The 15,234-nt window shown below is 40.5% G+C and overlaps 1 protein-coding gene across 3 annotated transcripts in view; it reads right to left on the bottom strand.

Annotated features, from left to right (window-relative positions):
• Positions 1-15,234, bottom strand: part of LOC309538335 (lipoxygenase homology domain-containing protein 1-like) — a 179,666-nt gene that overhangs the window by 70,570 nt on the left and 93,862 nt on the right. For all 3 annotated transcript variants that reach the window (XM_082233720.1, XM_082233722.1, XM_082233721.1), the window contains 6 exons: positions 14,158-14,312; positions 12,377-12,455; positions 10,813-10,900; positions 8,963-9,018; positions 8,807-8,836; positions 5,264-5,430 (listed from right to left, as the gene is read on the bottom strand). In XM_082233720.1, coding sequence (XP_082089846.1) covers positions 5,264-5,430; positions 8,807-8,836; positions 8,963-9,018; positions 10,813-10,900; positions 12,377-12,455; positions 14,158-14,312 — 575 coding nt within the window. The remainder of the gene's footprint in view (positions 1-5,263; positions 5,431-8,806; positions 8,837-8,962; positions 9,019-10,812; positions 10,901-12,376; positions 12,456-14,157; positions 14,313-15,234) is intronic.

Genomic DNA, 15,234 nt, shown 5'->3' with positions numbered 1-15,234 from the left:
CGCCACATCAGCCATTTTGCATACATGGTCAGGATGGATAAAGGGAGGTAAAAAGGTGGATTATTTTTCAGTCTTTCAGGGCACAGAGTACAAATGAGTAGATTAGGAACTCTGATCTCCAATTGTATTCCAGACCAGCAAATCTAAATCTAACATATTTTTGTTCCAATTAACCTGAATAGGCTGGCAGATACATTATTAGAAACAATTGCAGCTACTGCCTCTTCTAGGAACACCTTTCTGCAGTTCATCTGATCTTTGTTGTGGCCAGAGGTGAGGAAGTGGGTCTGTGGCTAGCATTCAGCAGCACCTTCTGAGTCTATGATACAATCATCTCCTTTTACATGCCCCCACTCCACAAAAAAATCTTAGTCCACAATTACTTTCTCTCCACTCTGTTCTTCCACTTGGGTGTTTTTAAGTCAGTTAAAAGTAGCTGCACTTTGTTGTTTTGTTGTTTTGATTTACTTGGCTCCTGAGGATAAAGTTGTATGTTTCCGTTTCTCTGTCAGTCTGTTATTTGATCTGCTCTTGAGATCCTAATAAACTCTTTTATCCCTTTGATTCCCATTAGCCCCAAATTAACGTAATGTAGCTTTTAAAGTCAAGCCAAGCAAATAGTTTGTTTAAAAAACTCTAACATGAACTCTTTGAACTAATCAGAGTTCGATCCAATTTTTCAGTGCTCCACATGAGCTCTGTTTGTAGTTGTGCCAGACAACAAATCCTCATCATGTTCTAACTGCCCTCTTCCTCTGAACAAGTCTCCAGGCTGGTTGTCATAATTATGTCGACTATCCATTAACCTGAGGAGGCTTCATGTTTACATCTTGAGCATAGCGAACAGCACCACCTCCATTTAGCTCAGCTTTACAGCCTGAGCATACATTCCCAATAAATTCAAGGGAGGTTACATTTCAGCAACTGTGCCTAGGATTGGCAGCATGCATTATAAAGAAATATCCATGAAACCAGAATGTTTGCATTTACTAATAAAACTGTTCCAGGACACCTTCATGACTGCTATGTGTCGCATTAACATGGCAACAGTCCTCATAAGCACTGGTTACATAATGAGCCGCTGTCTGGAATTGCTTCTGGTTTTTTCCCCACTGAAATAACAACACTTGAAAGCCAGTGTGCTAGAAAAGGCCACCGTGGGCGGAAAAGGCAGGGTTGCATCTCTCATTGAAAAAAAGCAAGATTCTAAGTGACACGGAAAACACAGAATGGTGTCTTGAAATCTTATAGCCTTATATTTTCATAGCTGGGGTGTTCTTTTCCTGAACCAAGTTGACATCTTTGGCTACCTCGCAATATGCACAAGTTGCCCCATTTCACCCCACTCCTACTAACCACACTACCATGAGAGCCATCTCCATCTCCAAGTATTTTGGAGTGTTACATTTATACGTTGCTTGCTCTTCCTTCTAGGTAGTGCAGGGTTGCATCCATGGCTATTCCCCTGCACTAATTTTTCCTCACACAGCTTGTTGTTGTTTATTCATTTAGTTGTGTCTGACTCTTTGTGACCCCATGGACCAGAGCACGCCAGACACTCCTGTCTTCCATTGCCTCCTGCAGTTTGGTCAAACTCATGTTAGTAGCTTCAAGAACACTGTCCAACCATCTCATCTTCTGTCATCCCCTTCTCCTTCTGCTCTCCATCTTTCCCAACATCAGGGTCTTTTCCAGGGAGTCTTCTCTTCTCATGAGGTAGCCAAAGTACTGGAGCCTCAGCTTCAGGATCTGTCCTTTCACTGAGCATTCAGGGCTGATTTACTTAAAACTGGATAGGTTTGATCTTCTTGCAGTCCATGGGATTCTCAAGAGACTCCTCCAGCACCATAATTCAAAAGCATCAGTTCTTCGGCGATCAGTCTTCTTTATGGTCCAGCCCTCACTTTCCCTGATAGAAAGGCTTTATCGAAAGATAGTGACTGGCGTAACAGGCATCCAGTGAGCTTCATCACTGAGTTGAGATTTAAAACTACATCTCCCCAGTACAAATCCACCACTCTTACCATAAAACTATGCTTTTTTTCAGCTAGAACTCACTGGAACTCGGTTCCAGCACCTCTCACGTGAGCGCCATTGCCATTATAAGAGAACAAGGGAAGCATTCATGGTGAGTTCTGGCACCTCTTTTTCTAGAAAAATAGCACTGCTCTTCACTGTCAGGGAACACTTCATATCCGCAAATGCAAGACCTCATTGCCCAAAGTGGAGAACTGTCAAACTCATAGATGAGAGTGGGCAAAAGCTTCATGTTCATGCGGAGATCTGTGTATGCATTCAAGGTTCCTATGAGCACTTAAGCTGCTGGATTGGTGCCAAATATATGTTCAAACTTAAGCAAATCAACACCCACATACTCATGGAAATAATTAGAAATCAAATTTATGGATCAAAATGAGGCCTGCCATTTTTGAGAAGCTGACTCTGTACAAACAGTACTACCGTATATTATTTGTATGTGAATCCTGACTAAGTGCTATCGTACTGAATCCAGATCTTTGTTGTTCTTCTGCTCCTGCATATTGCTTTGCTGAATTTGCAGTCTTCTGTTAATTGCAACATCACACAGCCATTCCCATGGCAACCAGTTTTGCTGCCACAAATGGGAATAGGTGAACTCACGCAACAAAAGCCTATGATCATTCAAACAGCCTCAGCAATAAGGTATAAAGGGGGCAACCAAGCCTTGATGTTGCTTAAATGGTTTGGAATAGAATGGCATCTCAACATTTTCATGCCGCAGCTATTGCTCTTAAATTTCAGACTGGCTTTGTGAGCTGTCAAGATACTTGAGCTGCACAGCCAGGGGTAGCTCTAGAAAAAAATATTTAGGGAGGAGGGGAGAGACATGAAAATGCAAGGTACAGTATAAGGGAGGGGGGCAAAATCTCTGTATTGCACATGCAAGATTAACATGTAGAAAGCTTGTTTGCTTATTAGCGGTTGCAATTGTTCTCATGGAGCTGTGTCAGCATGGGGAGGGGTGGGGCAGAGAAAAATAATCAGGAAGGTCACATTCCCATGTGTGTGACCATCTATTTTAAAAAAGAAACAAAAACAAATTTGTGCACAAAGAATATTGGCCAGCATTACTGGATTTGCAAAGATTTTATGCACATAATCACAAAGAAAAAAACGTACTCATGTTATCCTGCTGTTCTCTGGCAAAGTAATGCAGCACACTACTGAAGAGCATGAGCTCTCAGCTATGAAATTCCACATTCTTAGCTCAACTGTGAACACAACTGGGAAAAGGGTCGGGATAGGCAAGCCCTTACCTCTCATGCCTCTCCTCCCAATTTGTATTATGGAGATAAAATATGGGCTAGATGACTTTTGGGGTTCCTTCCAACTCTGCAATTCAATGATTGATCCAGTTGCCTGGTGATGCTCAAAGTTCTGGGCCCATGGCAGGTATCACTATTGGGCCCTGGCAGGTGCCCAAGGATACTAGGGACAGATGCCAGCCCTGATTCTGCAGCTTACTAAAATATGTGTTTGCTTAGAATGCTACAGAATTGCTAAAGTATGTGCTTAGTTAGAATGCTACAGAAACACAAACTATTGCTACTATTTGTCAACTGTAACACAAGTCATTTAGGAACCAGATGCAGTAGGATCCCACTATGTTGAATGTTGCACATTCATGCTCTACCATGACTGAGGGCAAAACAATTACAAAGTGTCTGAAAAACTAGCTTTTCCAACAGCCTATTGCTCTATTATTGAAATGAGGCATTCTCCCCAACAGACCCCTGCTGTAATAGATTCCACTCTGAGTATGCTATAAAGGTCAGATGGGACTTGAATTAAATTGCTTCACTGTTTGAAAATCTACCAGCAAAGGTAACAAGCCAGACTATGTTTTCTACTCCAGTGCCCCCAATATGAGGCTATGCAAGGAAGGACTCTTGGTGAAGCAGTCAATCAAAAATAATAAGAAAAAATGTGCCAGGCTTCAGCAGGGGAAGAGATGCACAGGTATTTGGGGAAGAGCTGTAGCTCAATGAAAGAGCATATGCTTTGCATGCAGAAGGTCCCAGGTTCAATCCCCACATCTCCAGGTAGCTCTGGAAACCACTCCTGCCTGAAACCCCGGAGAGCTAATAAAGGTCAGTGTAGACAATATTGAGCTAGATGGACCAATTAGGTTTGACTTAATATAAAACAACTTCCTATGTTCCTATTCAGCAATTGGGCAAGGAAGCCACCAATAGTGAACATAGCAAAAGTACTCTGAGCAATAATCCCTAGACACAGGTTGTGGGCAATATTCCTGCAGTGCAGGGGGTGGGACAAGAGGACCCTGGGGTCCCTTCCAATTCTACAATTCTATGAGTCTATGATTCTATGTCACATTCCCCTCTTCTCCAAGGAGCGGGGAAGTAAGGGTTGTTTCCTGCCTCCCCTCCCTCCTATGTAAGCTCAGCACATGTATGAGGCTGGAGCTCCCAAGCCCAGGCTCCATGTTTGAAGATACTTTTTTGTATTTTGTAACCAAGAATATCTTATCCGTGTTGTTTCTGCTGTAGCATTGAACAATACATGGGCAAGTAAAGTATTTACACTTACTTAAGTTTGTGGTCTATTCACTCTGAGAGGGGTAGAGGTGGGGGAGCTCAATCGTAAATGCTTAATACAGTGTGGGAGAGAAGAATCTAACTGTGAACAGTTGTGACACAAAATCAAATAGATAGTGGCTCTTCTTCTGAGCTACAACCCAATACAATACAATAGAAGTTAAATGCCCCTAAATGGGAAACTAAAAGGATGGCTCCCAGACCCAGCCATCCAGCACTAATAAAATGAGAATAAAGAGAGACCCAGGGCAGACATCAGGACACCCTTGTGGGGCCCTAGTAACTGCCCAGGAATGTCATGGCCCAACACTGGGCCAGCTGTCACCAATTTGCCTATGTTCTGTAAAGTGTCAATTTATTTCTTCTGAAAATGCATAGAACCTACCTTTCCCGACCATAGGCTGAGCACGGTCTTTCAATAGATACTTCTATGATTCTCATTGTTTCTGACTTTGGGTATGTGTTGCATTCCATATTGGCTGCATCCAGTTTACAGATTGTAAAAGAACAGGGAAAATATATCGAGAAAAACTAAACCACAAATCAAGCCATCTTTGTAAATAAGAGATGGCATTTGCTACAGTTGTAATAGGATTCCAAATATATCCTTTGGCTAGAGCAAGATGCCACTGCAATCTCTGTGCTGTGCTGTAGCTGCAACTTACAAGGAATTCATCAGTTGCTCCTGGTTGAAAGGGCATATCTCCCAAGCTTTGGGAAGAAAGGAGAAGATTGTCACTTTTGCCCTTTGAGCCGTAAATCACAAGGGTTCTTTTACACTCCCGTGACAGTGGGGAATCTTGAGCGGTCTTTACCAGCACTCTCCACTGACCTGTGGAATAAAGGTAAACAAACAATCAAAACAAAATTGTATTTTATAAGACTGAGGAAAAACTATCAAGGGTTTCTTGCTATTTTTGTGACTAAAATGAATTTCAGCAGTGCTGTACATAAGGAAAGGACTTTTAAAGTCAAGAACTCACACATTCACTGCAGTGATTTGTGGGGTTTTTTGCAGAAAATAATAATTGCCAGTATTCATGGCTTGATAAAAGTGCTTAGAGTGCCAGCACAAAACAGCTGCCACAAGCAGCAAAAAAGGGGGTGAAGATGCTCTGTACCATCACAAAAAAGCTCTGATTCACTAAGATTGTGTCAATGGCAAGGCAACACAAGATCAGGCTATGAGATGTTGGAGACCAGTGTATTATACACTATTATACAACTGCATTTTAGGCAAAGAGTAACTGCATGTTAGGCAGCTCTGTGACATTTTCAAGTAAGTTAATTTATGAAATAGCTACAACATCATTTGTCAACTTCATTTTCTGTCCTCCCCCCCAATTATGGTTTTTTTTAACAAGCTTAACATTAGTTAACAGCAATAAAAAATCTAATGCTATTATAGGCTGCATCCATAGAAGTATAGTGTCCAGATGAAGGGAAGTAATAGTACTGTTCTATTCTGCATTAGTCAGACCACACCTAGAATACTGTGTTTAGTTCTAGGCAACACAGTTTAAGAAGGATATTGACATATTATGCCAATAAAGGATGAATGAATAAATACTGACAAGCTGGAATGTGTGGAGAGTAGGACAACCAAGATTATCAAAGGTCTGGAAACCAAGCCTTATGAGGAAGGGTTGAGGGAGCTGGGTATGTTTAGCCTTTAAAAAAAGGAGATATGATAGCCATCTTCAGATATCTAAAGAGATGTCACATGGAAGATGGAGGAAACTTGTTTTCTCCTGTTCTGGAGGCTAGGACCCAAATCAATGGCTTCAAGTTACAAGAAAGGAGATTCTGATCAGGAAGGACTTTCTGACAGCAAGAGCTGTTTGACAGCGGAATGGACTCCATTGGAAGGTTGTGGACTTTCCTTTCTTGAAGATTTTTAAGCTGAAGTTGGATGGTCATCTGTCATGGATGCTTCAGTTGAGATTCCTTTCTTGCAGGGGGTTGGACTAGATGACACTTGGGGTACCAGTGAACTTTACGCAATTCCATGATTCTTCCCCATTTTCCCATTTTTAAAATTCCCACTCTCACACACTCCTTTGCATGTGCTGTCCTGGCTCATCCCCCTCCACCATACACAACACTGATCTATCACCAGTGAAGAGCTAACAATTATGCAGATCACAGGAGCAAGCCTCATCAAGGGAAGAGAATCAGCAATTATAGAATGGAAGAGTCAGATCTGCTGAGTCAGACATAGTTTTCCATGCTATCCTGCTCTAATTGATCCCTTCAATCAGTCAGGATCTGGTGCAGGTGTCCCCTGGCACAGATAAGGCATCATACCATATTCTGTAGAGGGTGGCATGGGGTGGGTTTCCCACAGGCAATCACAATGAGAGGCTTCCATAGCTGCTTGTGGCAGCAAAGGCTCAATTCCTAAACATTTGAATTAATTTCTGCTTGTTTTAACTCCCCTCACTAAAGCCCTTTGCTGTAACAGACACTTTGCTTCTCCTCTCATGTCATTTTATATTTAGTTGTCGACATGGATGAGGGAGATCAGAACTGCTACTACTACATTGATGATGCTCTGTCATCTTTTTAATTAGTAATGTAGCAGCAGGAGAATAAAGGGAGGTGCAGCTCCCAGAGCAAAAGTGATTACATGATCTGGCAAAGCAAGAGGGTGAACAACAAACCCACCTTGGGATGATAATGAGGGTTCATGACAGATTAGCACTGAGAAAGACAGTAAATGAGGGAAATAATAAAAAAAGGCTGGATACTGCTCTTCTTTTCTTTGATGGCATTCCTACTTCATGCCAGGAAATTTTAATGCAAAATGCTTTCCATTTCTAATAGAAAACCCAACTTTGCATTTCACCTAGCTGACAATCTTTTGTTAAAGCTCAATGTGTTTTACAAGTTGAATCGAGGCAATCAGAAGCACAGGCAGAGACCATTTTAGGTCTCCATCCATATTTTTATGAATACTAACAAGAAAACACAAGTTGGTCTGTGTAGCAGCCAGCACTCCATCAGATGATGCTAGATCCTTAAAAGTAACAATGAAGCCATATCAAATTAGCAAAATAGGTCAGGATGGATAGATTGGTCCATGTCAGTCTTGCATGTGTTCATTCATAAAACATCAATTGCATTCCTTTTCTGCATTTATCTGTGAATCTTTTATCTGTATGAAAATTCTTGTTTAAATATGGATCTACATATAATTTTATATTAAAAATACACATTTAAGTATTTGTTTTAGCTCAATGTGCATTTTCCTAAAAAAAATATTATCCTAATACAGTATAGGCTTTTTAAAAAATGATCTTGGTACATATTTTTAGCTGAGAACTGTATTACAAAACTTTGAGAAGTTACATCCCAATTGGTGTATTAGTGCAGGAGGTGAAAATTAGTCTACTTAAAAATATGGACTGAATGAAACATCCCTCTATCCCTCGTAATACCAACAGCCCAGCATGGACTGCCATCACCGATGTGAAATAATATATTGAAACAGAGCATGAGCAGCAGGAAAAACTGGTGACCAAGCAAGAGAGACTGTTACTGGGGCAACAGCAATAAGCAGGTGAAAAAGCAGAAATTTGACAGACTGTCTGGAGAAGCTCAATGGACTTGGTGGTGTACATGGACTTCAGGGCAGGGATCTGCAAAACGTGGTTGTGCATAGTAGCTGTATAGCTTAAGTCGGCATTATTTCTGGATACTATGAGAATACCCTGATGAACTCTGACCAGAAACTGCTTTTGCTGTCACTTCACAATGCATTTTTTCCACTCGCTTGCTAGAGTAGCTGTCTCCAATTATTAAATGACAGTGATGTTGGCATAAACAAAACAAACCTTGGATCTGCTCTCAGAAGAACCTCTGACTCATTTTAGAATAGAACAATAAATATGAGGAAAACACTTTGTGAGAAATCCTTTTCGCTACTCAGCTAAATGACTTATGATGCCCCTTCTACAGATCATTATCAGACAATCTATATTTTCCATGTTAGCAGAAGCTTTCCATGAATGGCTACTTGTAAAAGACAATGGCTGCATTTGCATGTAACACTAAACCATTATTGAATGCTAGATGGACAAGCCTGAATAAACGCAACCATGTGTTCCTCCTTTTTTTTCTTATGTGTCTGCTTCAGCCCAGAATGATGTTTAAATTTAAACAGCAAAGACTGTTTCTACAGGAAATGAATACAGAGTGCAACTTACCTCTATATGCCATTGGTGCATTACTGTTTTCTAAAATAGAAAAGCAAAAACAATCTTATTCTTATTCACAAGAAGAATCTATAGTTTTAAGTTTAATTAGCAATTTGGTACCTAGGATATAATTATAGTACAAATGATCTTATTTTCAGTACTTACTTCTGGCAATTAGCTCTCTTTCTGTCTTCCCATCATCCTGGTACTCATCTAGCCATCTTCCATTGTAAAAAAAGAAAGTAATTACAGTGAAGGCAGTTAGTAATTAGTCTTGGTAAATCGAAGCCCTGCATTATTTCCTCCCCCCCCAACTTAATAAAGTTTCTAAGTATCACTTGTCAAGTTACATATTGTCTCTCCAGATATAAACAAGGGTAGCTGTTCTTAATACAGAGAAATTGTGTAGATTTATTTACTGTAAACAATTTTATGTCATGCTTCAGCCTAACAACTCCCAGGGTGGCGCACAGCAATTACAAAACCAACACACACACAAAAATAAAACATAGCAAAACAATTTTTTATTAAAAAAAACTGCAACAAAGAAGAGCATTGTACATTCAAGATGACACACCTTGAAAGTTCTTCTCTTCCATTACCACCTATCTCACTTAAGCAGGTTCAGAGAAGTATTTTTGATTACGATTTTAATGTTACAGCACAGCCATAGGGAATATAGTGGTCCTTTGGTTCCGGCTTCCCAAGCCATTTAGTGTCATCCACTAAGACCTGGCAAAATGTGTTTCATTTTGGCCTGCCCGCATTAGTAATCTAGCGGGTGTATTAAGCTTTGGAAAAGTCCTCAAAAGCAAACCCACATATAAGATATTGCAGTAGTCTAGTTTGGTGGTTACCAGACCACAGCCAGGCTATCTCTGTCCAGGATAAGTCGCATCAGCACACCAGTCTTAGCTAATAAAATGCGCTTTAAATCATGGAGTTTACTTGGGCCTTCTATAAGTAGCTGGATCTCTCTCAGCACCCTCAAACTGTGAGCCTGATATTTCAATGGGAGTACAAGCCCATCCTTAGAAGGTTCAAGACTATGCCCCTAGTAAGACAAACAACCCACCAACAGTGACCTGTCTCATGAGAATTCTGCTTAATTTTATGGGCCGTCATCCAACAACCCATTACTGATCCCTACCATCAATTCATCACACCACTATAAACATTTCTAGACTTAATAATAATAATAATAATTCCACTGCCTCACCTGAATCAGCTGAAAAGGAGAATAGAGCTGGGTGTCATTAGCATACTGACATTCATCCTAGTCCAAATGTCTGGATTACCTCACCCAGCAGATTCAGGTAAACACGTCTCATGGAACGCAAGATGGAACTTTGCAGAGCAGATTGTCATAAGACCAAGCAGTAGCCCCCCTAACACCAGCATTTGAACATTGTCACTGAATGGCAATGCCCATGAGCCACAACCCAGAAAGTCTGTTGAGGCTTATCATGCTCAAGAATATTAAAAGGCACTGAAAGATTCAGGAGGGCACACTCCTTCTTCTGACAACACAGATTATCCATCAAGGCAACCAATGCTTTTTCAACACCAAACCTGCTCTTGAACCCTATGAGGTTCTTCAAAGTTCTGCCCTGCCTCCCCATTATGCCTTTTTACTGCGTGCATGAAACCCCTGAGGCCATGCAGGGATTTGGAGTGATGTGTTGTCATATGTAGAAAACACTCAATTGTATTTCTTTTTTTCACTTGAGTCAGGGAAGCAGCAGATGTGCTGAACTGGTATATGGAAATTATCATGAACTGGCTGAGGATCAATAAAGTGAATCCAGACAAGACAGAGAAACTGTGATTCATAGATGCATAGAATTTTAGAGTTGGAAGGGACTACTAGGATCATTTTAGTCCAACACCCTGCAATGCAGGAATCACCTAGCCATGGAGCTGTAGTTCAGCCTGTTCTGGTTTATATTATCAATATACCGGTAAATCCTTCCATTTTGATGAGGAACTCTTGCACATTACCCACATTAGCATACCTATTACAGGGAAACACTACTTCTTCTTCTTCCCCTTCCTCTCTCTCTTGAAATTTGATGACAACTTTTTCAAGGAACCAACCACTGCCTGTGATTCAATGACAAGAACATCCTATGCTTAGAATGCTTGTGTGTGAAAGAGGGGTGGTAGTGGTGGTTAATTCAATCATATCAAACTCAGATAATCAGGACAAAAGGATTAACACAGTTCACTTGCGCAAAGCCAGTAATTAATACTCTCAACACTTTATTTTTCCTCAAAAATAAGAAACCTTTAGGTTTAAGGAAATATATTTTGTCTGAGATGGTTTTAACAGAATACTTGATGAGCTAAACACTTCATCTTTTTTACAGTTTGCATTGCATATGGGTGAAGGATGAAATGCTTAGCTTTGGGGTAGGGTGGGAGAGAGAGTTTTGTATTGTGCAACAGAAACTCAAGGAGAGCTAGGTCAACATATTTCATTACCATTCAAACATATTTTAGAACCTTCCCGAATTATTGCTTTAAAGAATAATATAATAAATTATCAGCTGATATTTATTTGATTCAGTTGTGTTTACAGTAAGAAATACATTCATTGCAGGGGTATTAACTTTTCCCAGCAACCAAACCACATCTTTTATTTAATCTGGTTACATGACTGTGACATCCAAACTCATAAACAACACAACTCCTCCACAATACCCACACAATTTTATCATATTTTAACAAGTTATATTTTGGGATTTTAAAAACTAAGAGGCTGAGCATTTCCCTGATTCGATGCTCTAAGCTGGCAATCTTGGTATTTTAGGATGAAGCCTCCACCGGAGACAATGGGAATTGCTTCTGGGTAGACACATATAGGATTGCACTGCAATTACTTTATTGGTGAAATATTTGAACAAAAATGTTCACTAAACTGACTGATTTGTGAGTAAATTCCACTCTTTGAAAAAGCAATATATATTTTTATTACTTCATCAGTGTGGACCTTTTCTTTTTAAAAAGAGATATAATACATCAAATGTTTGTTCCATACAGAAAAAAAATAAGTCTGCTTCACAGTTTATGTCGCGGATGTGTATGTCTACTGCATGCAAACTTGTAACGTTTAACAAAGCAATGTATTTTCATAAGCATGTAGTACATATGTACCAAGAGTAATAGCCAATCGTAGTTACTTGGTGCATGTCTACCACATGTCCCCATGTTTGGAGAGAAGGGGACATCACCTTAAAACATTACTGTGTTTATTGGGAAGCATGTGAAAGACAAGAAGCGCACATGCTTTCCCATAAATTATGATTAAGCCATTAGACAAAACAACAACTATAATATGGGAGGAATCAACAGTAATGCAAAGGGAGAAGGCTCAGAATTGTTTAAAGTTCTTCTATAAAATTTGATTATCTTTATAAAATATATGTTATTATATAAGATGAATAAACTATATGCTCTATATACAGCAAGAAAAGAAAATCTTGTCTGATCTTAGACCATGGAACTACACAGAAGAAAATGGGTATGCACTTTCAAACAGATTGTGAAACTGATCTGTCAATAGGAAATTAGTTTTACCTGGACCAGTTCCATCATGGCTAATGAGAATTTTATTCACAACTCCAAGTGATACAGCCATCACGGAGAACACATCAGTCTGCAGAAACACAAAAACGAGAATCACAGACTGTTTTGTTTGGGAGTTTTTAACGATAAAGCAGAGCATAAATTTTATGTAATAATTTTAAAACAAATATAAAATTTCATTTCCAACCATCACTGCTGTACTTTTACTGGGACGGGAAAAATGTCAAAGGGAAGAAAGGCTAGCCAGAAGCAAGTGAGCCTAGCTGATTGAAATAGTAATCACTGCAATGTTAAGGGCACCAGATTTATGTGCTCCAGTTCAGCAGAGTCCAGAGCAGCTCCAGTCCAGATTTTATAAAAAGCTCAAGAGCTCTAGTGACCAGGGCCCTGGGGCAGTTGAAGGGAGATTTCTGGTGGGTTTTTAACATGGCTAATATGTGTTCCAGTAAGTTCTAGAATAAAATGGTTTGGTTAGCATCCTTCATGTAAAGAATACTGAGCATTTAAGTAATTCTGTTTTAACTATGAAAAAGAAATACTTCGCCACATTGTATCTCTACATTTGAAACATATGGAGTGGATGATCACCACATAATAAATCTTCCCCATAGTTAACTGAAACATAATGCTCAAGTACAATTGCAGAGTGGTGCATGCCCTGGTTATCTCCAGCTTAGACTACTGCAATGTGCTCTACGTGGGGCTACCTTTGAAGTTGACTTGGAAACTACAACTAATCCAGAATGCTACAGCTAGACTGGAGACTGGGAGTAGCTGCCGGGACCATATAACACGGGTCCTAAAGGACCTCCATTGGCTCCCAGTATGTTTCTGAGAACAATTCAAAGTGTTAGTGCTGACCTTTAAAGCCCTATACCTGAAGGAGCGTCTCCACCCCCATCACTCAGCTTGGACATTGAGGTCCTCCTCCAAGGGTCTTCTGCTGGTTCCTTCACTGCAAGAAGTGAAGTTACAGCGAACCAGGCAGAGGGCCTTCTCAGTAGTGGCACCCTCCCTGTGGAACGCCCTCCAGATGTCAAGGAAATAAACAACTATATGACTTTTAGAAGACATCTGAAGGCCAGTGGTGTCACAACAGGGGGGCAGGTGTCATGTCTGTGGGGGCAACAAGGCGGCATCCTGCGGGGGCCATCGCGCCACTGCAGCTGCATGTGGAGGAGCCTCCGTTCGCGGCTACAGCCATGAGCAGAGGATCCTGGTGCCGGTGGCAAACCGCTATGTACAGTGCATGTGTGGTGTCACATACATGCGCTGTATGTAGCGACACCGCATATGCACGGGGAACATAGCTGTTTGCCGGCAGTGCTGCTTCAGTGCAGTACGGACAGTGCCATGATCCCTCCATCGCTGCTACAGCCACGAACGGAGGAGCAAAGGATCCCAGCACAGTCTGTACAGCGCTGGAGCGGTGGCGCCAGCAAACTGCTACATACAGCGCATGTGCGGCGTCACTACGTACAGCGCATGTGTATTACATAGTGATGCCACACATGCACCTTACTTAGCAATGCCCCGCCCCAAGTGTCACAACACCTTCATTCGCCCCTGCTGAAGGCAGCCCTGTTTAGGGAAGTTTTAAAGGACTGATGTTTTAATTATGTTTTTAGATACATTGTAAGCTGCCCAGAGTGGCTGGGGAAACACTGCCAGGTGGGCAGGGAATAATAATAATAATAATAATAATAATAATAATAATAATAATAATAATTACTGCAATTATTTGACAATTCCATCAGCATCTTTTTCTTTACCTGACCACGCTGAAATGAAACTTTATTAGTCCTTGATTTATGAAATTTTCGTTTCCCAGAATCTCCTCTGGTTCCAAAGAGGGTAATGTACACATTAGAATTTGTTTCTGCACCAGGGATTGTTCCAGTGTATACACTGACATTGTAGAATACCACTGAAAGAGGGGGAAAAGCATTACTACTATGTGGTATTCAACTAAGTTTTACTCAGGGCAGACCCACTGAAATCAATTAACATCACCAAGTTAGGTTGATTGCTTTCAATAGGTCTACTCTTAGTAAAACCTAGTTGAATGCCAACTATTATCATGACATTTCCATTATGTCCATATATCTGTCAAAAGACTGTTCCATACTGCTCTGTACTGACTTGAAGCTTATGGCACAAGCACTAGGGCAACAGAGTGATTTAATCCACTTTAACTGTGCAAACTTAAATTTCCAACTTGTATTTGAATCCCTCCTGCAAAATATTGACAGTCTGGAGGTGACTCACTCTCTGTCTCTGCCTCTGTCTTATACACCCACACTTTTAAAAACTTGCTTTCATTTCCTGCTCAGGACAGAGACTTGGAGAAATTGGAAGGGATACAGAAATTAGTAATACAACTGTCGTCACTGTGCTAAACTCTTAGGCTGCAAGGCTTTGCAGGCTTACATGGACTAAGCCCCGCTGAAAGTGTTTCTTAATTCTGGGTAAATTTCACAACCAGTCTTTCAAAGCTATTATATTTATTGTATTTAATATATTTCTATACCACCTTTCAAGAATAAAATCCTTATCAAGGCAGTTCATGTGAAATACAACAATGAAATTCCATAGATCACATTTTAAAACAGCTCAATAAAACAATCCCATATTGTTAAAATTAGCAGTCCAATATAAAATGAAGCAAAATACAGCCACCAGCAACAGGATACATAATGCCATCCTGGGCTCCTTTGGCAGGAAGGATGGGATACAAATAAAGAATCAGATCCCCCAGTTTCTGTAAGCCAAGGTAAAATGGCAGGTTTTAAATGCCCATTTGAAAATACAATGGTACCTCGTGTTAAGTACTTAATTCGTTCCGGAGG

This window comes from Podarcis vaucheri (genome assembly GCF_965113315.1).
Source record: "Podarcis vaucheri genome assembly, chromosome: 8".
NCBI lineage: Eukaryota > Metazoa > Chordata > Lepidosauria > Squamata > Lacertidae > Podarcis > Podarcis vaucheri.
The sequence above is the reverse complement of the archived record's forward strand: the minus strand, read 5'-3'. Positions and strand labels throughout refer to the sequence as shown.